Consider the following 25,217-nt stretch of genomic DNA (forward strand, 5'->3'; position numbering starts at 1 on the left):
ATGAATGTAGTTGGTGACATCATCGATGAATGACGCTATTGACGATATTGTCAGCGCCAAAATGGCAACACATGCAACAATGCGTGCATATGGTTTGTGTGTAATACATTGAGATGTTGTTGATGATGATAAATGTGCGAGTTTATTGACGGACAAAAGGAGGTAGTAGAATTTGTTGAACGTGCAACTAAAATTTGATGAAAACGGGCGGTAAGTAGCAGAGATTTGGAAAACTAGTGTGTGATAGAAGCACTTGTTTGAATGCCTGATAGTGTTGGAGGTGTATATATTCAAACAAGTGCCTCTATCACACACTAGTTTTCCATGTATGATGTATATACACTCGGTTGACAAGCGCTTGAGAGGCTCAAATTATTTATTTCGAACGTTAAATAGTATAAGCAAGAAGTAGTATTCTTTATACAAGTAGTTCCTCATACTTATAAGCGCCTCAAAACCTCTTCGATTACATGCTCATATATTAATATTGTTATAGCGATCTTGCGTTTATGTGTGTTGGCTATGCATACATTTTCTTCTCTTACCAAAAATAGTGACACACTTCCCGCATTAGCTTCACCTCTACACCAGCCGTTACCAGTACTCACTCACATGATATTATGTTGCTCGAGTATGTAAGTGTTTCGGAATTTTGCTTGCGAATTTGTTTGGCTACAGATTAAGGCAGCCCAACAATTCGTGGCAATGTGCAAAATTGCAAGGATAACTGTGACTTTAACCCGCTGGCACAGTTGACGGATGTTGCTGGGGTTGTTGTTTGAGGTTCGTACGCAACACACTGAAACCTCGAATTGAAGCATGTACTTTCTAGGTTATAAGGGTATCTAAGTATCTACATATAGTTGAATTAGATATTTGATATTGACAAAGTTTATTTATAACATTGTGGCACTAATGTCTGTAATGGTATTAAAAATATAAGAAAGTTGTTAAATCCAGTCTATATAGAAAAGCTAGAGCTAAACTGGAACAGTCGCGAGCATTGGATCTTAATCTCATTCACATTTATATTTGAGTTAAAGATTTCATAAAACGTTGACCTTAGGTACCCAATGGTATAAACTAATCCTGCTACTTCCATTTTGTATTACAAACAAGATTGAAAAGTGACTACCCTTAGATATATTGGTAGTCGAAAATGTTTTTCTCGTATTTTGTCAATAAATTTCGTTGTAGTCGTATATCTCCAGTGCTATGATTGGTAGCACCATATAGTGTTGGAAAGGTGAGAAAAAATGGTCGACCAAAATGGTACATATTTGTTCATTTATTTACTAAGATAAATATAAAAAAAAGTTTCACTAGAAATACGAAAAGACTTTTTAGATCAGCCAATATATCGCTTCCAATTGTCTCCAGCATTCAGAAATAGTTCATCGGGCGGATGCTCAGTGAAAAATAATTTTATTAATGCTTGTATTTATGTTCTTAAATCTCAACTTAAATTTTATATGAAATTGTATTTTCACTTTCCCTTTCATGCCTTAACGAGTCTTGCATATTGTTTGTGTTGAAAGCATTACAGGCATTATGCAGTGTTGTGGTTTTAGCGTTAATCCCGCCACATCGCTCCATATGCATATATATTACAATTATGCAAACGTTATAAAAATTGGCAGAAACACACACACCTAACACATACTCGTACATATACGTAAGGATTTATTTGTAAGCACCTAAAATCAATATTTTCCTTTAAAAGCACATTTTTGGGCAAATCCTTGAAATCCTTTAACCGTACCATATGAAAATAAAATCAATAACAACAACAGCAAAAGCGAAGGCGAATTAAAAGCTTTACCCTTAAATACAAATCGTTCTGGGTTTTTTGTTGAATATTTGTTTTTGCTTTATCATTTACTGCCGCTTTGGTTTAACGAGTCGTTTTCATTTAGCAGCAAGCACAGATACATATTTATATATAGTATGTTTGTACGCATGTGCGGCTATGCATTTAATTTCGTAGCAGCGAATATATTTGCCTGGCAACCGCAATGTTACAATTTTCATTAGCGTGGCCGATTAATCCCTTTAATCCCTAAGCCGTTTTTGAATTATTTTAATGCCATCGCTTTGTAGCTTCAGCCAGCGCGCCAACGAATGCACACACACATGTACATATGATATATACATTTTTGTTTGTTTGCTTTGTGGCATGCATGTGTATGTATTTTATGCTTATTATTTGCAGCAAATAAAAGGGGTCGCTATTAAAGCCTGCCTTTGGGCAACGCAAAGATGGTAATACTCATACCATCCTGCTACATCTGTCTGCATATGTGTGCGCGGTAGATAGGCTGATCAGCTGATTTTTATATTTCATGTGTGGAGGTAATTTATTTTAAAGCCTCTTTTTGACTACCAGCATTAGTAGTGGATTATCGAAAATAAGAATCAAAATTAATGATTATATTGAATATTAGCAATATAATTCTTGTTAATACTAAAAATAATTGAAATCATTATTTAGAATTAGGAAGAAATTCGAAGCTTTCAATATTTCAAAAGGCGTTATGTTGCTTATGTAGTGAGGTAAGTGATAATTTTTGTTTTGTATATATGTATGGTGACATATATTTTGAACCCCTATTTGATGCTTTAATGAGCTCACTTTTGTAGCTTGGTATTAGGGGTTACATGGGTTTCCTCGGGTAAAAACAGCATTTTTCAACATATTTAAAAAAAAAAAAAAAAAAATTAAATATTTTATTGGAATTTTTTATTGTTCCAAACACACACTATTATTAAAAAAAATCGGAAATTTTTGGAACAAAATATTTTAAACTCGGCCATTGCGACACCATTTCCGGGGACCCCTCAAAAAAAAAGACGCGGCCGTGTTGAAAAAAATTTGTTTTTTAGCTAAGACCTCAACTTAGAACTTGAACGAAGAAAAAAAACCAAAAATCGCATTTTTGGCAGACATTTTTACAAACAAAAATGAAAATTTTCCGACATCTTTTTTTTAAAATTGTATCTCAAGGACCTGAGTAAGATCTCATGAAGATCGGTTAAATAGTTCTCGAGAAATCTTAACAACCGATTTCAAAAACACAGTGAGGTCCTGATAAGGCTTTTTCTTGGTAAAAGTATATACGACGATTTCTAAAGAGCTACTGCTATTATAAAAACGCCACCTGACTGTACTCCAAAGGTGGGATCGTAACTAAGTTCAGCATTTTAGTAAAGCGTTCATCAAATCATTGTAGCTGGACTATTATCATGACCATTGTAACAAGAATATCACCCTCACCACATGACCATTGTAATATGCGTATCGCCTTCATCAAGTGAGTATAAAATTGTAAAATCAATCATTTAAAGTTTTTGAAGATCCCTGATCGATATATCTAATTCGAATATGCTAGTTAAACAGAAAAGAGCAGTCCAAATACTAAAAAAGAGCTAAACTCTAAAATTTATTCGGAGAGAAATGAAGAGAGAAACAATTTTTTGGCTTTATAAAACATATGCAGTGTCGGACAAAACTCATTGCACTAGTTCGAGGATCACATGTAAAAATTTATAACGGAATATGGGTGAGACTCGAGTTAGTCCAATGTGTTCGGGCCGCCATTGTATATGGGGGTACAAAAACACACAAAAAAAAGTTCAAAAAAGTGGATAGGGTGCGATATTCTTCGAGGACCATCGTCCGTCGATTTCAAAAAAGCAGTTTGGAGGAAAAATGAATTAAAATATTAAGTGTTGTAGCAAATTGACCCAAAAGCTTCGACTTTCCAGCAGATTATTCAGGGTATTTTCCACCAATAGAATTATGTTATTGGTCTGTGGAGTATACTTTAGAAAAATATATATTTTTTTAATATCTTAGACTATCCTAAGCTGTAAATAATTTGCTGGAAAATGTATCTGAAATTATTAACAGACTTCGAACTCTCCAATATTAGATCTCTCTACATTATTCTGCCTTAACATACATACGCTTAATAAATATATATACATATACAAATCTATATATGGTATAAGCACCTATACATATATTCCAAGTATACTTTGATGAATGCTTATTGCATAGGATTAAAGGATTTGCCCATTGTATGGCTCCACATAGCAAAAACACATGGTTTCATACATACTTCAATTATACATTCACTACAGCTTTGTTTTCTTGTTCGTTCACCACCTTTGCACGCACACACTGTTTGACAACGACTAGTCGCACAACCGAATCGTCTGTGATTTGATCAAACGAGTGTGAAATGTTATTATTTTAATGAAGTAGTGAAGGGGAGACAACGAAGTAACTAATCCTTGAACAAGCATTGGAAGTATTAGGAAATAAATAATAATAGGGTTTGCAAGGTTGCGCTTAAGCAAGGCAGAGAAATTGCCAAAGCGTAAAAGCAAAGCCAAAAAGGGATTATAAATTTTATAATGTTGGATGCGCAGACTTACTTGGTATACATATGTATATATATACATATATCTGTGTGTATAAAAGAATATGTATGTACATATGTAAGCTGCTACATGTATCATTATAATTGAGGGATAAGTGTGCATATAAATTTATGGATAAGCAGTCAAAGGAAATCCGGTAAGGCTGGGTATGTAGTTGGTTTAGGTGTCTGTGTGTGTGAGTCGCTGGAATTAATAGTAGCGAAAGCGGTTGCTATAAGACGGATTTAAGACAGCAAACTTTTAGATATTTTGTAGTTGCAGATTGGTTGAGATTTATGCATAAGTTCAGGCTTGTTGGTTAGCAGCTGGCGGCTTATAGATTTTTAGTGAGAGGGTGAGAGAGAGAGGATTAAAAGGGTTTATTCAAAAGAGCACGAGTGCAACAGTTTTAAAATACTTGTCCACAGACTATATTGACGACAATTGTAGTTCGTGAAACATTGTTAAATGCTCTAATTACGAAAGACGGTCGAATCATACGTTCAAATTATTTGTCAGACTGAGGAATGTATTGTGGAAAAACTTCGAAATTTTGGAACAGCAATTCTGAGAACTAGATTTTTCGACTATGACATTAAAGCAAAAAACTTATTTTTAAAAATTTGAACCAAAATTATCTACAGTGATTAATATATGTACATAATTTAAATTGTGATCAATTGAATAACAGTAATTTGTTGTACTCACAATTTACTTTCGCTGGATCAAATTCACGTGCGCGACTTTCCAAAGCCGACGGCGTTGACGATAACAACTGCTCCGCCTGTGTGGGCACACCAGCAACACCGGAATGCAATGAACCCGCGACACCGCTCGCCATGCTGCTAGCAACTGCATTCAATGCAGCCGGTGGCAAGCAACTAATGCTGCCAACCAAGCCCGAGTTGGCGCTGACAACACCACCATTACCGGAGCCGCCACGTTCATCGCGTTCCAACAGCTTTGGTGTGACGGCCAATGAGGCATTCTGACTAGAAGGTGTCGAGGAAATGTGACGTTCGTTGTCTGCGCTCATATGTGCGGTGGCATTCGGCGAGGTGTTGGCATCTGTGGAGCGTGAACGCACAATAGCCGTATTGGCAGCGCCAACAGCCAAGCTAGCCGCCAAATTGCCGAAACGCGGACTGCGCGCCTCATCGTGGGCGGCAAGTTGTTCACGTAACTGTTGTTGATGCTGCTCATGCAATTGTTGCTGATGTTGCTGCTGCTGTTGTTGTAAATGTTGCTGTTGTTGTTGTTGCTGCTGATGTTGCATCTGCAATTGCGCCAATTTGTCTTGAACACCTTGCAGCGAGGGGCGTCGCCGATAATTGGCCGCAGCCACACCACTCCCACCGCCTTCATCGATATTGGCGACGGAAGCAGCACCCGGTGTTGCGCTGCTGCCGCTGCCGATGCTGTGTGGTGGTGACAACGAATGCTCTTTCTTCAGCGCCAACTCAGCTAAACTGGCTGTGCCGGCGGGTTTGATGCCTTGCGCAGCGGCGGCGGCGGCCGCATTGGCTGAGGCGGCTGCAGCAGCGGCGGCGGCATTTGCAGCGCGTGTCAATGCCAAAGCCTGGCTCTGCAAGAAAAATAAAATTTTTATATTAAAAGCTTTGGAATAATATATAAGATAAAAAAGTTATTGACTGATTTTTGGAAGACTTATTCTTTGCTGCGGTGGCAAGCACTAATTGTGCGCTATTTAAGTTTTTATTTACTCAAATAAATGTTAGCTTAATTTGGTATAAAGCAAGCCACCAACAGATAATTGATTGTCTTGCTACTTTATGTATTTCTCTGCTTATTGTTTATTTGTTTCTTTTCAGCAGCGAATTTCTCTTGCCTAGCAGTACAACTATTCTTAAATATGTGTATATTCAACGGTTTTTGTGATTTTCAATATTAGTTTTGGAAATTTGCTGCTAATTGTTGGAACTCTCGATCATTGTCAACGCAATGCCTTAAAGAGTAATCACGGCTTGAGTAGCAGCCAACCCAATTTCGTTCAATTCTGCCATGCTTGCTTGCTTGAATGAGCTTGTATGAGCTGCTGGTTTGTATGTATTAGCTTTGTGTAGAAAAAAAGTTCGCCACTGGTCGTCACAATCAATTTCATGATCAAAATTGAATAGCTGCTTTGCACGTGTGCGAGAATAACTATACACGGCAACGTACATAAACATGTATATTTCTATATAAGTATGTATGTTTGTATCATTGTGCTGATTGTTACTGTGATTGGATTGATTTACTTACTGATGACACTTGATTTGTTTGCCCATCAGCGCAGAGCTTCTAATGATCGACACACAAGCTGCGGCGCTTGATTGGCGCAACAGCTCGCTTCTTCACTGTTTCATTGTACGCTTTTTCTTTATTAAAAAAAATATATATATACAAATAAATAGCAGCTTTTACTCTTAAATATATTTAATTTAGGTTTTTGAAAATCTAACGAGCTGCCAGTCAGGCATAGTGCCCTAATTGAATGCCTCACATGTCTCAATCGTACGATCAGCGTGATCACTTTTCAGTATTTATTTTATTTATTTACTTTCCTCATCTATCACACACTTCTTGCGTATTATTATTATTGTGTTTCTTTCACCGTAATTTTTTGCGCTTTCACGCGTAGCTAAGTAAACACATGACGACGCACATTGGTTTCTGATAGTGCATACTGCGGCTAAAAATATAAGGAGTTGTCGCAGGACAATGACATTTGGTACATCATTGTTTTGGATTCCAATCAAGAAAAAAATGAAAAAATTTGTTTAAAAAATTTTATTTTACGCCCACCTCCCATATAAGCTGAAACTTAATTTTTGACCTACAGCACTGATTTTTGGTACATAGCATTTTTATGACATTATATATGTTGGTGTTAAATTTCAATAATATCCGCCCACTTTTACGCCCACCTCCCATACAACTAAATTCTCTTTTATTAAGTCTCTTTTAGCAAATTTTGTACATCTTCGTGACATTCTGACATTGTTTTTTTCAAGGGGGGCAATTTGGGGCAGCTGAATTTTTTTTTATCGTTTAGCTGAGACTTCAGGCTTTAATTCGGTATATGTATGTCGACAGCGGTAGACAGCGCTAAAAAGATGCACCTCTTTGAATTTGAAGAACATTGAAATTTTGACGTCCAAATTATGTTGTTCCACAAAATTTTTTATGCATTATTTTTTTCAATGGATTTTGATGCAAATTGTTTCTTTGATACATATTATAAATGAAAAATAATAACGAAGTTGAATTTCAATAGTTGTTTTATTGTATCAATAATTTGACTTTTGAGTAAATTTTTTGCTAATTTTGATGCTCTCTAAATTCACCAACTTTGGGTATTTCTGGACAAAAAACTAATGCAGATAGGATCCTAATACTTTGGGAAAATAATGTATAGATAGTTGGTAACAAACTGTGAAATTTTCATTCAAATCAGACAACATGAAATTTTTGAATTTCGGCCACAGATATCCCAATGTGCGACGTGCGCTTATTGGCTGCAAAGCTTTATTTATAGCTTTCAGCTTCTTTGCTCTGCACTTGTCATTTCATCGAAATCAAAAAAATTCCATTTATAATTTTATTAGCGAAAATTTAACAAAGTGTTGGAAAAGCAGCTAAATTCGTTACGCATTGCAGGCAATACATAGACATTTCGTTCAACTTATATTTCAATAAAAGTCTTGAAAAGACTCGCTTACTGCGCAGTTATCGCCGCGTTATACAGATTTCTTGTTAGATCTAACTTTATTAATGATTCCCATGCATTCACTTGTGACCGTTGGGTCAACTGCGCGCAAAACAAAAAAAAAATTTACTCGAAAGTATTCCAATTATTCTAATTGCGAGCTTATGGTTTGGTAAAGATATTTGTTTGCTTATAATACTATGTTTTGTTGTAATTTGTGTATTAAATGTGTATTTACGTATGTACATGATCATTGAAGACCATCAAGCTGCATGCCGTAGAGGTTAAATAAGTTCAGCGTGCTTCAGTCATAAGCATTCAACAACTTAATTAATTGTGGCAAATGAGCACAGAATTAAGGAGACTGTCAATGTGAAAGTAGTAGGAGAAATGTTGAATAAGCGAAACTAGTAAAATGAGTACTAAATACTGTAAAAGGCTACAAAATGAGCTAAAAAGCTCCGAAAGCTTTTTCAAAGCTTTGGTAGCCATAAAAGCTTCAAAAAGATCACAAATTCTTAACGGTTTCTAAACATAATTTATTGAAAAGTTCATGCTACCCTTCTCGAATTCTATCTTAAATTGATAGTGAAAGCTTCGAAATTATATCGAGATTTAAAAATTAAATAGTTATTAAAAGCTAAAAAATAGTGTACAATTTACATAGTACAAACAGGATATATAATATTGTTAATATATACCATCTGATCAAAATTGACCCGGACTGGTCCATATAAACTGCTTTAAAAATTAAACTATCTATCAAAATAGTTATTAAAAGTTAAAGAATAGTGTAGATGCAATTCATATACAAACAAGATAGATAATATTGTTAAGTTATACCATCTGATCAAAATTGACCCAGACTGGTCCAGATAAACTGCGCGCTCAAACGAATGGATTAAAATTTTTATCCTAGTGATATAACCATACTATAAGCACAAATATTTATTTTATATTGAAAATCGTCGTGTAGGTTTCAGTGAGATAGCAGAGATTCTCAGCACCTCTTATGGAAGGACTTAACATATTTTGATTAATTGCTTTGACTTCGACCGTTTCAATGTTTAAATCGTGCCAAAAGATTGTGGCTGATTTTTTGATCAAACGCGAATCAAGCGTAATCGTTCAACCACCATATTCGCCAGATTTCGTGACGGTCTTCTGTTTTCGAAAGTGAAAACTCAGCATCGGGGTTCGGGCCAAGAGTCCATTAAAACTATTTCGCTGAAAGCACTCAAAGCTAGTTAGACGAGTCCTTTAATAACTACATAATTGGAAAATAAAAGACTTGTTGTGAATAATATTTATCCTTCCGATTTACAGGTTATACCACTATAGAATACATTTTCATATTCCCGGATTAATATAACGGATATTATAACGGGTAGATTTTGTGTTAGTTTTAAGAAAACTAACAATAAACGGCGAAGTATCAGGTTGAACGCTTTCCGAAGAAATATGTTGATTTGGAAGTTAACGAAAAGAAACTCCATCATCTAATAAGAGCTAAAGTAAGTCGTAATCGAAAGGAGATTTTATAAATCAACAATGTATGGTTTCTAAAGTTTTCAAATACTCTTGCTGCAAGCAAAAATACTTCTATAATTCTTGGTTTAACCGGTTTGATCTCGCCAACTCTTAAATCCATCACGACTTGATTATGAAAGCATGTTCTCGAATGACTTGATTATGAAAGTTTGTGAATTAAGAACGCTTATTTCTTAAGCGATACACATGATTTTTTTTTTAAATAACCTTCTTGTCTTCTTAGATTTTATCATTAAATCGATGCTTGTAACTCTAAAACTTTTACTCAAGCCGTATCACCCTACTACACCTAATTTCAACCGATTGCCACACTCAATTCTTATGAATTCAACACTTCATTGTGAATACGCTGCTATCAGTGAAATCTGCATAAGATCTCGCTGTTGATCCTGCGGATAAACATTAATCACTACGCCGAAAAATACTTCAATGAAGTTAATGTTAAACCTTATTTCAAACACGCTGCATAGCTCAAGGCTAAACTTGTCAAATAAAGTCGACTGCCACCACAATCAAGCGACGGCTAGTGTGGGTACCTCGGACGGCAAGTAAGCGGGTATTATCGATGGGCGGTGCGCGGGTCGGTGGTGGAGAAGCGTGTACTGAAATTTAATAACGCAATTTTCTCCCAGCGACTAACTCTTTCAGCATACACATGCGCTACATAATTTTCTGCCAGCGAAAAGGCAAAAAAGCAAAAGAACAAAAACAAAAAAAAAAAAACGCCAAACGAAAAGTACTTTTTTCATACGCATTCTTTCGGTTTATTTCTGCAGGGCTGGCAGGCCGCCGCAGTACGTCAACTTCTTTTCTACAGTAGCCGCATCAAGTTAGCGATCAACGACATCAAGTGATCGATCTCAAGTTATAATCATCTTTCCGGCAGTGAAACAGCAGCGAAAAAAACACCAAGAGACCGGCAAGCAGGACGTCTGATGAGGGAGCGACAAGTGCTCGGCTTGCGTTTTCGGCAGTTATTATTGGCCGCAGAAATTCATTTACGCTTTAATAAAAATATACCACCCTTTCAAGCGCACGGGCTCGCGGCCGCATCGGCATACAAGCGGTAATGGCGCTGTGACTGCTCACTAGCGATCGTCGGCTGGGCACATTTTGTTGGCATAGCGGTGTATTGTCGTCCGTAGTCAGCGTTTAGCTGGAGGCGTTAAAATTTTTACATTGATCTGTTGGAATTGCAGCAGCTTTCATTATGATTTAGCTTGATACCTCAAGTCCTAGTGAGGGGCTGAGGCAGGGGCGTACGGTCTAAAGTCATCAATGGACGTGGATACAGCGCTACAGACAGCTACCGTTGCTGATGCAGACGAAGTTGATTGAAGCTCAGCCCGTGACAATCATGTGGATGACGTTGTAGTGTAGTGGTGTGTGTTTGTTCGTGTGTAGTGACTGGCGACGGGCACATGTCAAGCATCATACACAAATTGACGAAAATTCGATCAAAATTTTAATTGATCGCCCTGCAGTTATGCTGAAATTGCGATCAGCACAAAGCTGCCAGAGCCAGTCGGTCAGTTTGGTGTATTAATAAAAAGGAGGCTTGTGTAGAGTAAGCGAGTGTTTGGTAGTTGATCAAAAAGTTACTTACATATGCCTGTTTGTATGTTGGTGTGCTGAGTAAGTTGGTTGGTTGGTCACTCACTTGATTGCTTGCTGTTGGCGTTGGCTCAACGCTTGCCAAAGGCCATGTACTGACTGTGATTATGTTAATATTAGCTACTGCATCGATTTTGATTATACAGAGTATTTACAATAATGAAAAAGTGGCACGTATGCCGGTATGTAAGCCCATGCGTATTATTTGGTGACCGGAAATTCGAATGCTAATGGCAAGAAAAATGGGCTGATTTAATTTAAGGAGTGAAGCGATATATTTACCCTTTATTGGTATCAAGGGAGATTACTAGAGCTTTCATACAAAGAAATATGTATTCGTATTTAACTTATTTGGAATATTTTTGATAGCTAGAAGTGAGTTTCAAGAGTAAATTTCGTAGGTTTCCAAACAAATTAGTCGGTCAAATTTTTTTTGAAATATTCAACTCCAAATTATATAAAAAAATTTCCAAATACACATTTCAAATGAAAATTCCAGCTAGATAAAATGATCAGTAATTCGAAGCAGTTCAAACACTTGAAACATCTAGACCTACCCGAAAAATTTCAAAACATACGTATATTAAGTACTAGCTTAATCGATAATTTAGGAAAAAGTCTTAGGTACTATATGGGGAGGATGTCAATTTAATGGCTGAAGCCCAGAGCTTACTGAAATTACGAAAGGAACACTTCTTCAGCCTACAGAATGGCAGTGAAGGCATAATACCAGAAGATGGTGAACATGATTATCCAATCGATGACGATAGAGCAGACGTTTCATTACCCGACCATGGAGAAGTTTGAGCTGCTGGCTACGCCGATCACATCATACAATATCATTGGCTATAACAACCGCCCCGTAAGTTCTGCCTTATCCAGGTTGGACAAAGAAAAAAAAAAAGATCTGATAGTGAACAAGACGAAATAAGTCCTGTTGTCAAACAAACACTCGCAGCTTGGCTCCCACCTCACTTTTGACAGTCATAACTTCGAAGTCATAAATAATTTTGTGTATCATGGAACCAGCATTAACGCCAACAAGAATGTCCATCGAAATCCAACGCAGAATATCTCTTGCCAACAGGTGAAAACTTCGGACTGAGTAGACAATTGAGAAGTAACTCCTCTCTCGAGGCCTTCTATATGGTCCAGATGCATGGGCGAAAGGTTCTGCGGACGATTTATAGTCCTTTGCGCATTGGCAATGGCGAATACCGCAATCGGAAGAGGAAGAGGAAGACCTCCACTTCATTAGAAAGACCAGGTGGAGAAGTACATGATTACACTTGAAATCTCGAATTTCCGATAACCATTCCCCAACTAGCTAAATAGATGCCTTCAATACAAAAATTAAACACGCCATATTATCTCCACTGAAGTGTCATAACGCCAAATATGTCAATGTCAAGAAAAAGTTGCAAAAATTTCAAAAAGAAACAACAACAATAAACTGCAAATCCAATAAAAATCAACCTGGCTGCAACTGACAAATAACTTAACCAAACCTGACGATAAGGGCAAAAAACCCAAAAAATGCGTGACAACAACAGCAGCAACAACGACAACACAACTGATGTAGCGCACATCAATTAGTAGGCAACCGCAACATGGCATTTTCGGTACCAAAAATCTCAAATAAAGTCAACAACAAAATAAGAACAACCAGCCACCTCAAGAGTAAACTACAATTTACTAAAAATCAAGTAGCAGCTTCTGTACTTGCCACAAAATCCAACAAAAAATACACAAAAATAAAATAAAGCATTAAGCAAGCAATGTGTATAAGAAAGCAAAGTTAAGCCACCGCTAAGGCCCCCAGGAATGTACAAATGTTGCCACATGCACACATACAAACATACGGTCATATGCCATCCGTCTCGACATCAACATGAACATCAACGCCGTTGATCAGCGTAAATTGAAACTGTTGTCGAAGTTATGTATCTTGCCAAAAAATTACTATACTAACTAATATTATCCTTGTTATTGTTGTGATGTTTTAGTTGTTGTAGCTGTTGATGTTGTCTGCTTTGGTTGACTCTTTTTGGATTGGCATGATGACTACAAGTTGACGTTTGGCTGTCGTCGCGACGTCGCTTAATAACACACATCACAACAGGTAGTCGCCGTGGCCACTTTGAAAAATGCAACAACAACAACAATAATGGTAAAATATACACATTTCAACATTCTACTTTATACATGTACATATATATGTGTATGTCTTATGTTGCAAGAACGCGTAGAGGAGCATGCACCATCGAAAATTCGGCACAAAAATGCAATCCCTTGGTGGAAAGCTAATGCAATGCGTTTGTCTGGTAACCACAGATTTGTGTGTGTGAAAGTTTCACCAACACTGATCTTTATTATGCAATAAAAGCTATGTTTGCTCATATGCGTAAATTACGTGCCACAATGACGTTGATAATTTTGATCGAAGTCTACCTTTTATCGAACGAATCTCTTGACGATCGGTTGCTCAAGAATTTGAGGTTGTGTGCATATGTAGGTGTTTTATGCCCAGAGTTAAGAACTTGTAAATCAATAAATCAATCCCAAATTTTCCGCGAAAAGAAATGCTTCTTTGAATTAAAATATGTGGCCTTTTAAATAACTATTAAGTGTGTCCCTTTCCGTGCTGTAAAAATCTTGGTTTAATCATGATGATATGACTGGCTCCTCACGCAAATATGTTTGAGCTTCGATCTAGCCTTTCTTATAAAAATATTACTCAAAAATTTAAAACAAAAACTTTGTTCTTTTACTAAGCACTTGGAATACACAAAAGACTCGAATGTACTACAGGAAGCAACTTCGCAGCAACTAGGACTGACGTATTGAACAACTTGGCGGATTTTACGCGGAGATCTTGAATTGAAAGCTTACAAAATACAGCTTGTCCAAGAACTGAAGCAGCTCGAGAAGATCCGACGTTTTCGAGCCAAATTTTGTTCTTTTGGAACGAGGAGCAAAAAAAAAACAAAACGACGGTTTGGCGTGGTTTGTAGGCCGATGGAATTGTCGGACCATATTTCTTCAAAAATGATGCTGGTGAGAACGTAACCATCAATGGCGACAGTTATCGCTCAAAGATACCTGAAATTGAAGCTTGGGAGTCATCGAAAATTGGACTAAACGGATTAAACATCTGAGACGTAGCCACGGCCAATATTCGAAAGAGATAGTCTTCTAAAAATAAATATCAAATAATGTTCTTTCGAGTGATTTAAGGTTTCTGTGTTTTTCCTTTAAAAATGTAACGAACCCCGAAATGGTTGATCCTTTGTGAACTCGTTTTTGGGAAATTTTTCATGTATTTCGAAAACTTTGGAATTGTAAAATTTTAATTAGTAATAAATAATTTAATGTATTGTAAATGAATATTTGATCAATAAAGTATCTTTTGAGGACAAAAAAAAATATTTGTATGTCAACGAGAATACAGAGAATTTCTAAAAAAATGTTCCATACAAAATATTTCGATCTTGAAAATACCTGTTATTTAAAATCTTCAACAAACTCTCACAGTGAGGGATAATTATTCAGAACATGCTGACTTTACTTAAAGTAATCGATAGTTATACCAATGAAGGGGTACATGAGGTGGAGCGAACCCGATCCAGTAAATCTTATGAGTAAGTTTCGAACCATTATTAAAGATATACAGGGTATTCTTTGAAACTGTTGTACTGTTCGTTAGCAGGCAAGATTATCCAATAAGGACAACATATTTTGTGGGAGCATAAAGTATATATAGGACTTTAAAATGAATCGAAGAAAATCAAGGTAGTCACTATAAGTATTTGCGAAATTTTCTAGTCATAGGTTTGTTTCTTAAACCAATGTAGTCCAATTATTATGGTAAGGATATAAGTCGTCATAATCATTTTCCTTGATTGCCGTTGATCAGTTATAGAGTACTAAAGAAACGTGATTGGGTTCTATCGTGGTATTTCTCATTAGCTTATGCCTATACATATATGTAAGTATGTAGACATATTTTCATATGCTTAAGTATATGAATATTTTTTCAGCAACATGAAATAAAGCCACATAACAGTGCGCGCTGAAGATTTGACTGAAAAAAAGTCTCGCATAATATGCGCATCCATATCCTTTTTGGTTCAACAGCAAACAGCAAGTCCGTTTTTATGGCATTATGCACAGAGGTATGCATGTATGTGCACACAGATGTCGACGGCATACGCGTATGTCGCGCTCAGCACGATCATCTTGTGCTACCGGAGTTTTTAATGTGTTTTAATCATCGCGCGCACATCTTGCTCGCCCACCGTAGCAATCTGCAGTGACGCTCATAATGATGATGATGATGCCTCAACCATGCCGCGTATGAGGCAACATGAAGACGCACTGTCTGCCTGTTAAATATTTTTCGTAGCACACTTAGAGTCGCGCTCTGATCGTGCACGTGCAACACATACTTGCAACGTATACGAAGAAATGCAGAAATATTACTGCATAAGTATGTAAGTGTGGTTTGTGTGTGTAGCACTCATATGCAGTCGGTGATTAAAATATGATCGTCTGCTTTTAATACTGCACTTTGGCGAATGTATTATATTTACATCGATTATTTGATGAATTGTTGCATTGCCCGAGACATTTATTGAATGTGTGTCAGGCACGCACACTCAGGCATGTGCTGTGTGCTGGTGAATGCCATAAATAGATGGATATTATTATGCAGTTCGATTATCGATCGATGCGTTCGCTTTTTCTGCAGCTTTTCGCTGACGCGCGTAATAGTTTGTGTGTAATATGTGTTGGTGGTGAGTGATGAACTGAATTACTTTATTGTTAAAAGGCAATGGAAAATTGGAATTTATTAAATTAAACGAACAGATTGAGTTATTGAAATTATAATTGCCATTTTAGGTGTAGCTAAGACCGCAGAGGATCATAAGTGGTACGAAAATGGTACCGGTGCAATTAATATATAGCTATGGTGTTAGTTTATGTAAGTTGTTTGAAAAACGCTGGAAGCGAAAGTGAAATGCGGCAATCTAAAATACTTTTGGATGGTTTAAAAAATTGCTGGTTGTACGGAAAGTATACATTAATAGTATACATACATACATTATTTTGGCACTTCGGTGAGCTCAATTGGCTACCTTTTTCAGCGCGACTTATACCATAAGACATTCGTGTAATGTAAGTTAGAAAAGTTGACAACTTAGTTAGTTTGTGAGACAGCTACATATGTATATGCCATGATGGCCCGGTCTGAAAATTTTACTGGGAGATTGTAACGATATTTTGGAAAGTAAGCTAAGCCAAATTTCAAGAAGATATCTTGTCAATCGAAAAAGTGTTTCGTACAAGAGCTTGATTTTTATCGATCGGTTTGTATGGCAGCTGTAACTTACCGCACTCCGATATTGGCAATTTATTGAATGATTGAAGGTTGCCTTGGACAATGATCTATACGAAATTTCGGTATCTTGACAAATAAAAAAATTTTTTACCTCTTGTGAGGTTTTGATCGATCAGTTTCTAGCGCAGCTGTATGCTAGAGTGGTCTGATATCAACGGTTTAAAATAATTATCAGTGAAAAAAGTGAGGGATTAGACAGAAAAACGGACATGCCTAAAGTTCTTGCTCCTTCACAGTTCGAAAAAGGGCGAGATTTTCAGCTCGTGTTCTTCGAACTCACTAATATCGCCGAGATCATGAGCTTCAATTTCAGGCAACAAATAATTGGTTATAACGGCGCGATATCGGTCGCCATTGACGGCCCACAAACCTTGCCAAACCGTTGTTTTTTCTGCACGAAATGTCCCATCAATTTTGATTGTTTACATACCCATTGGGTCAGAAATGGGCCTCATTGTTGAACAAAATTTGGCTCGAAAGCGTCAGATTTTCTTCAAAATTTTCAAGAGCTCATAGAGGGAAGCGATGTCGCTTGGGTAGTTTGCCGAATCGACTTCGTGTACGCTTTCAGCTACGGCTGCTATATTTTTTCACTGTATGGTGGATGTGTTCTATTCGGTCGAATATTATTCAATTATGTGGTCAGTGAAGCGCACGAAACTCATTCTTTCAGAACGTAAAGCTTCGTAATAAAAGCTATTGAAAAAAGTACCACGATCCCCCGTTATACTTGCAATACAACCGTTGGAAGAATCTTTACTAATCACTGACTGAAGATCTGATCGTTGAGAGCTTTAAACCAAATGAACGTTGTATAAATAATTTCGAAAAATATCTCATACAGTTAATTTTGATTTAGAGAGCCATCTCTAAAAGGCACAATAGTGGATAACTAAGTTACAGTTAGACTTTACTAAAACATTAAACTTCACTCGAAGTTTCTTTAAAGCTCGCAAAATGTGTTAATGTTCAATCTTATCATATTCCCATATTCGCTTCACCAAATGAAAACCAGCTCGCCCCTCCACGACATTTCGTTAATTTCTTACTCGCATTGAGAAGGTGCGTAGAATGTAATCGCCTTGCAGTCTATTTACACCATTTTTGAAAAATATTGATAATTCTTGCAAAATTACCACAATGCAGTGCAAGTCAATGGCAAACGGTTTGCGCATGCGCGACAGCGAACATACCAATGCGTACGAAATTAATGCCGGACAGTTGGATAAGTGTGAAGAGCATGAAAATATTTTTTTTCGAATCGAAAATATTGTATTAAAACAAAAAAATGCATACTGCACACACATATACAAACATATAAACAGAAGCAATAGCAATAGTGGTCAAAAATGATCTCTGGTGACAGCCAGCATAATTAGGGAATGCAATGATATACATATATGTATGTATGAATATATATGTATTGGGGCATAGCGGGTGCATAATGCAAGCCAAGAGTGGCCCACGGCTAACTAACGCAAGCGTGCTGGAGGAGCAGGCTCTCGGCCAGTACACCACGGACGGCGGCACCACACATTGGCCAATTGCCAATGGCACAGCTTCTGTTTTATGATTATTGTTATTATTATGAATGCCTACAATTGGACATGAGCAGACCAAGAACGCGCACATACACACACACACACATGCCAATGCATGCAGCGCACACAAATATGGTTGCAAGCAAAGCAATCATCAGCTCGAGGCAGCAGCATATTCTTAAGCAAAGCCAGGAGATGATATGTTGCAGCATAGCATAGCATAGCGGGTTGAGTGAATACCACTACCGCGAGTTGCGAAATTTGTATGCCACTGCATTTTGACCAAAAAATAAATAATTAAATGTTCGGCACAAAGTGATATTCACTGGAATTGCTTGTACGGTCATAAATATATGCTTTCCGGTATGTGTGTGCGTGTGTGTGTGTATGTGCGTTTGTGTTAGTTGGCAATTTGGCAAAATTCCTGTTGCAGATCAGGCCGTCTGACATTCCATCTTGTGTTTTTGATGACGTTGATGATGTCGAAGTTGGCGCTGTTGATGACAGACGCGCGCCTCCGACAGACAAGCAGCTGCAACAAAAAACTACAAGCTGTTGTTAGCTTGTCAACCCGTTTCCACGGCGGTTAGACGCTGCTTATCTTTGTGTAACACCACGCCGTACCTAACTTGGTGCGCACAACTCCCTTCAAAGTTGTGTGCCTGTGTTGAGTTTTTTGTTGCTGCAGATTGCAGATCTTGCTTGCTTGTCGATATTGGTTTTGCCAGATTCATGCAGCGCAAGCGCAGGAATGCAAACGCATTTTGATTTTTAATTATTTTCAATCGATGATCACCAGAGGATCGTCACAAGCATAAGGTTGGATACAAGCAAGCGAATATCTGGCAAGCGAACGCCAAATTGAAGCGACGCAGCGCGATCTGTGGACAGATTTGTACAACAGCTTTTTTATGCCGACTGATGACTGCTGAAAGCCTGCCAAAGACGCCATGACTTTTGAAACACTTAATCATAAGCTTGTATTGCGGTTTTTATTGCGTCTAATTAAAAACTGCGCAGCCGACACGATCGCCAATAAGTCTGGAAGTGTTTTTCTGCGGCGCCCTTTAAGCAAAAGCAATGCCAAAACAAATATTTCAAATCAACTGCTAATACGCCTAGGGAATGTATTACTAAAAACAATAATCGGTGAAAAAAGTTACCACAAATTCCATAGGTGATCGTGGTGATCGTGTCAAATCCAGTCAAATCAACTTGCACGCAAGCCAGCCTAAATGTGTTTAAGAGGCGTATAAAAACCATGCCACCCAATCCCAAAATCCATAATACGAAAGAAGGTATGAGAACTCCAAACAAGAGCGCAATAATCAGTGTATTTAGCAGCGCAAAAACTGCCGAACTAAGATACGAACAGACATAATCTCAGACGCAGTGGAATGCCATGCGATCAATGCTCGTGTAAGCTACACGCACACAAAAAAATTATGTATGTATATATATATATATATACATAACATAAAACGGAATTCTTTGCGCGTTTGCGAAAAAATATCGGGTGGCTGGTGTTTTGCACAAAAATGTTGTACGCAATGCGTAAGATGACGTTCCTCCGTCAAGCGTCGAGCTGAACAAGTCGCATGATATATGCGTACGAGTAAAAATCGTTAATTTTCCGATAAAGATCACAAGATTGACACTTTTTGCAGCAGAAAAAGCAGCAATTGGCAAGCAGCCAACCAACCAACCCACCAGCCCAGCCAGCGATCAACCAATCAGGCGCAGACGAGAGCAGCAGGCGTTGAGGCGCAGGCGAATAATGGCAACAGAGCTCATTTGATCGCTTGAGGGAAGTATATATGCGACACACGCTATGTTGTTGTAATGCATGTAAAACATGCTGTTGAAGGCACGCAGGCGCGCGGTGCAGCAGTTGAGTACGATAAGTGAATTTTCGCACTTCATAAGGCCGAGCAGCATGCTGACGTTGCTGATGAGCACTTGTGGCAACTCAGATGGAGTAACAATTTAGCGAGCGTTAAGCTATGTCCAAGCATACCAAAAATGGTTAGCGTACAAGGCAAGCGCTTGGAAGTTCTTTTGTGATGTGAAGTGAAAAAAGCATAAGGATTCTTATAAGAATAAAAAATAAATACAAATAAAGCTAAATGAATTAAAGAGACGACGAAGTCTCCGAAAACGGCCCAAAAATTGACATAAGCAAAACTTCGTTTTCAAACCAATCGCAAGGGACACGTACACTAAATACAAGCAACGAAATCGAGCGTTAAACGCATAAAACGTACAGGGCAAGTCAAAAATTGGGAATCTATATGATGATTGATCGCATTTTGTGACAAACAGTAGCTGATCGCGTGAATCAAAAAACGCGCAGCAAAATTGACATGCAAGGCAGACGAGATGCAGAGAGGCGCTGACATAAAAAATATAAAGTAGAGACGAAGCAGATAACTCGATAGAAGTTGGTTGTGGAATCCCTTATGAATATCAACGCACTAATACTATGTCTTGGAAGCAATATACCTAAAGGATATGCACATTGCTTTGGGCAGCATAGCATGTTCGCGATTATGCCTCATTTGAGTTTGGGATGGCACATTATTTTTATATTTGGTTGTGCTTTTCGAAGCTTCTGTTTTATGTTTTGTTCAACTAAAATTTGTGTGAGCATTCCCAATTACGACATTTTCTGAATTGGAACTGTTTATGCGCTTGCGCATAAGTACTATAATTTTCGTAATTACTTCTACTGTGCGTTCTCAGGCTTAACTCACTTTAACGCTCTTAATATAAAGTTATGGAAGTTTCAGATTGAAAAAATAGATTTAGTTTTTGGTATTTTTTTTAATTTTAATAAAGCCACATTAAAATAAATTGGGAAAATCTTTGGGATTGCTTGAATATCTGCATCAAACTTAGCATTATTGATGACACTTGATTATAAATATGTGACTTATACCATAATCTACCTACGATCAAATGTTTTTGACAACTCTTAAGTATTTTCGATTCGCCAAGCTATGCTAGTTATTAATTATGATATTAGCCTTGAGCTCTCTGACCGTGAATTTAAGGCCCGTTAAGGATCGACTTCGCAGGAGCTTGAACAACGCTGTCTAACATCGGACAGCATTACCAAAAGGGTTTACTTAACCCAGAAGTTCAAAGCCACCCTTACAAGCAAAGGTAAATTAAATGATTCCACTCTCGACCTACTGCTTAAGGATAGTGCAATCAAATGGTACATCGACGGCTCAAAAAGGTCAGAGGGAATTGTTGCAGGAGTCGCAGAATCACGCACCGAACTCTCCACACCTATGGAAGGTTTTCCGAACATTTTTCAAGCAAAAGTTTTTGCCATATGTCGGTACTAGAGATAAACCTCCACGCAACTATGACCACAAACATGGTAGGACCTGAATCCTACTCATTCCATAAAGAAGTTGCTCCGCAAGGAAGGAGTAGGCAGATGGATACCTGCAACAATTCCTCCTAGTTGCTAATGGAGGATTATAACCTCAGAGGGTTTGAATATGTAATCAATCTCCCTAGGGACAAATTCAGGCTACTTATCGAATTCAGCATTGGCCATTGCAAGCTGGAAAAGCACTTGTATAATATGGGCCTAGCTTCTTACGCAAGTTTCTGGTTCTGCGGCAAGGAGAATGAAACTTCAGAACCCCTTTTAATTGACTACATAGTAGTTTTCAGACGGAGGATAAAGGCCCTAGGTCCATATTTCCAAATAGGGATCACATCTCTTCACTAGTCGTCTATTTATCTTATCTTATTTTATATACCAATGGTTTTTGACAAGATCGTTTTGACTCAAGGACGATCTCAAGTGATCCAATGAGTTCTTTGCTTACAGTCGTCGGTTTCGACGTCTACTCTATATATTTCAGAATCTTACCGGATACTAGCTGTAGGAGCTGATCAAGCCTTAAACACTAAGGAGTTCGCACTTTCGGATATCCCATTGAGCTGTTGGGAATAGAACTTAAACGCCTAAGTAGATTTGTATTGACCCCATAGCGCTTTGTCGATTTATGTAAGATCGGGTATAAGAATTATATTTTTATGGCTTCGCAAACGACACATATAGTAGTCCAAATGCGATCGCAATCTTGAGGAAGAGTCATCGAACGTAATCTAACCTATTGCATAACACTGATGTCCTTAAGATATAAATAGGATATAAAATGGTAGTTCAAAGTAAAATTGTCTCTCTTCTTATATTCGTATAGAAAACTACTACTTGAAAGTATGTACATATGTTTTTAACGAAAGAAAATATTAATTTTGAAAATTCTCTAGTTGAATTTAGAATCTTTTCACTTTGTTTAGACAAACACATTCCACTTTTCTTATGTCATATTGTCTTTCCTTTTAACGTATACAAAAAAGTACTAAGCATTTTTACATAATTAGTAGTTTTTGAACTGACATATTTAGACAACAGAAATATGTTAAAAATCCAAAATCATGTATTTGTTCCTTGAATTTAAGGTATATCTACACAATATAATTGTGTTTGAAAACTTGTTACAAAAAACCTCATATCTTTATCATCACTTAAAAGCCTTACGCTGTTATCTATATACATTGTATTGGAATTTGTCCATTATCTTCAAACAAAATCTGTTTTTTCCAATTCTATTAAGGTTATGCAAGCTTTTGATAAATAAGACAAGAAAAAACTATCTGTCCTCAATTAAATATCAATAACGCAAAACATGACGGTTGTTTGCTTATTCGCCGCGCTTCCTAAGAACTTTTTTTCAAATAGCACAAAAAACTATGGACACACGTAAGTGACTTAAACCAATAGAATTGTGGAACGCCCATTGGAACGATTATATAAGAACGTCAGTGTGATCAACTGCCTGCTTGAGTGAAGCTTCGCACTTTGCGTTACGCAAGTACATATCAATTGTGCCTCAATGTTGCAAGCACAAATTGATATAAATTGACTAAGGCAGAGCAAACTAAAATATTGAGGAATATAAGTAGAACAGAAGAACGAAGAGTGAAAGAAATATGTGTGTTAATTGTATAAGCAGAAAATCCGAGCGATTCAGGCACATGTACTATAGATTGAACTGATCACCGATCAAAAAATCCGACTATCAAGAGGCATGAAGCAACGATGATCAAGTGCGTGCATATATCACATCAGCAGTTAGCTATGCATGAGCTGAGCTCGCAAATTGATATTTATTATTCACTTGTTGATGCGTAAAAAGTCTTCTTTGTCTTACTACCACAATTTGTAATCATAATAATTGTTACATTGTAACAGATTGACACAATTCATGAATATTTTATATTTGCCTTACATATTTTTACGATTTCATACTGTCCACGTATATGCATGTGTATGAGTGTGCGCTCCACAGCTATAGTCTGCTCACTATATATATCGTATATCACTACCAATTAATTTGGTATTCGTGATTCTACTTAACATCGATTGACCTTAACAGATTAGTAGTAGAGTTTGAGCGTTGGGAGAACAAGGCACAGAAGTCCGCAATGAAGCAGAGTACATGCTGGTAAGCATTAAAAAATGCGAAGAAAAATGTAACAACAATCTACAGATAATAATATTAATAAGCGAATTCTCAGCTTAGGTCATAAGTGGCCCAAAGCAGACAGCGCGCGAGCTATGAGGAAGCGAGTATGCGACGCGATGAGGCAAGAGAGATAAAGCGGACTTTGTACTTGGATTGTGAGCAGTTATGTGTTTTATTTGCTAGATTAGAGTACATAAGCTGTACTTTAATTGCTTCTGCTTATATAAACAAAATATTGGATATTGTCTTTGTGTCCAGATTACGGAAAAACAATTAAAAAAAAATTGGAAAAAATTGACGTTAAGTGATGCAGAATAGATCTGACAAGGAAACACTACTTTTAAGTTCTGAAGATGTAAAAAAACAGTTTAAAATAATAGGTATCTTACTGTACTCTTGCTGTTCAATTTGAGTGAATCTCGAGATTCCGTCTTACTTTTGGAACAACTTCAAGATCTCACAGTTCGATAAGCCTATATGAATAAATATCGGTTCCCTCGATATAAGTAATATACTTGGCGCATTTCACGTTAAGATCGTAAATTGAAAGCCTACAAAAAGCAGCTTGTGTAAGAACTGAAGCCGCTCGACATTGCTTGAAAAGTTTCAAGAAGGTCCGAAGTTTTCCAGCCAAATTTTGTTCAGCGATGAAGCCCATTTCTGGCTCAACGGATATGTAAACAAGCAAAATTTCCGCATTTCAGACGAAGAGCAACCTGAAGAGATTCAAAGGCTGCCATTTCATCCAGCAAAACCAACGGTTTGATGTGATTTGTGGATCGGTGGTATCATTGGTACATATTTCTTTAAAACTGATGGCGATGGATGTCTGAAATTGGAGCTCGTGTCCTCGACGCTATATGGTTTCAACAAGATGGCGCCACTTCCCACCCATCGCGTCATCCGCCATTTACCAGTCGAAATGCTCGAACGAGTCATCGAAAATTAGACTCAACGGATTGACCATTTGAGACGTAGCCATGACCAATTTTCGAAAGAGATAGTCCTCAAAAAATAAATGCAAAAGAATGTTCTTTCGAATAATAATAAGCATTCCCCATTCGATTTAAAGTTTTTGTATTCTTGAACCTTGAAATGGATCACCCTTTATATCCTTCTTTTGAAAATGTATATCATTAGAACATAACCAAGCACAGACATATTTAACAAATCACCTTTTTACTCTCAAAAATCAAATAATTCCCCAATATATTCAAATCCAGTTCCACATACTCAAACCGACATAAATGCTTGCGTATATTTACATATAAACCTAAATATTTCTTAAATACCCACAAGAAATTTATTATGCTGATCATCGTCAGTCAGTAGGTCGACGCTTTTGTGACGCAAATAGTCATTTAAACTGGTGACATTCTTATAAGATTTTCCACACAAGTGTTTGAGAGCCAAATAGACAA

The 25,217-nt window shown here is 37.3% G+C and overlaps 1 protein-coding gene across 2 annotated transcripts in view; it reads right to left on the minus strand.

The window, feature by feature from the left end:
* LOC105230035 (uncharacterized) overlaps positions 1-25,217 on the minus strand; it is a 148,604-nt gene that overhangs the window by 65,592 nt on the left and 57,795 nt on the right. For both annotated transcript variants that reach the window (XM_049450739.1, XM_049450740.1), the window contains exon 2: positions 5,134-6,010. In XM_049450739.1, the coding sequence (XP_049306696.1) occupies positions 5,134-6,010 (877 nt within the window). The remainder of the gene's footprint in view (positions 1-5,133; positions 6,011-25,217) is intronic.

Source organism: Bactrocera dorsalis, chromosome 3, assembly GCF_023373825.1.
Source record: "Bactrocera dorsalis isolate Fly_Bdor chromosome 3, ASM2337382v1, whole genome shotgun sequence".
Taxonomy (NCBI): Eukaryota; Metazoa; Arthropoda; class Insecta; order Diptera; family Tephritidae; genus Bactrocera; species Bactrocera dorsalis.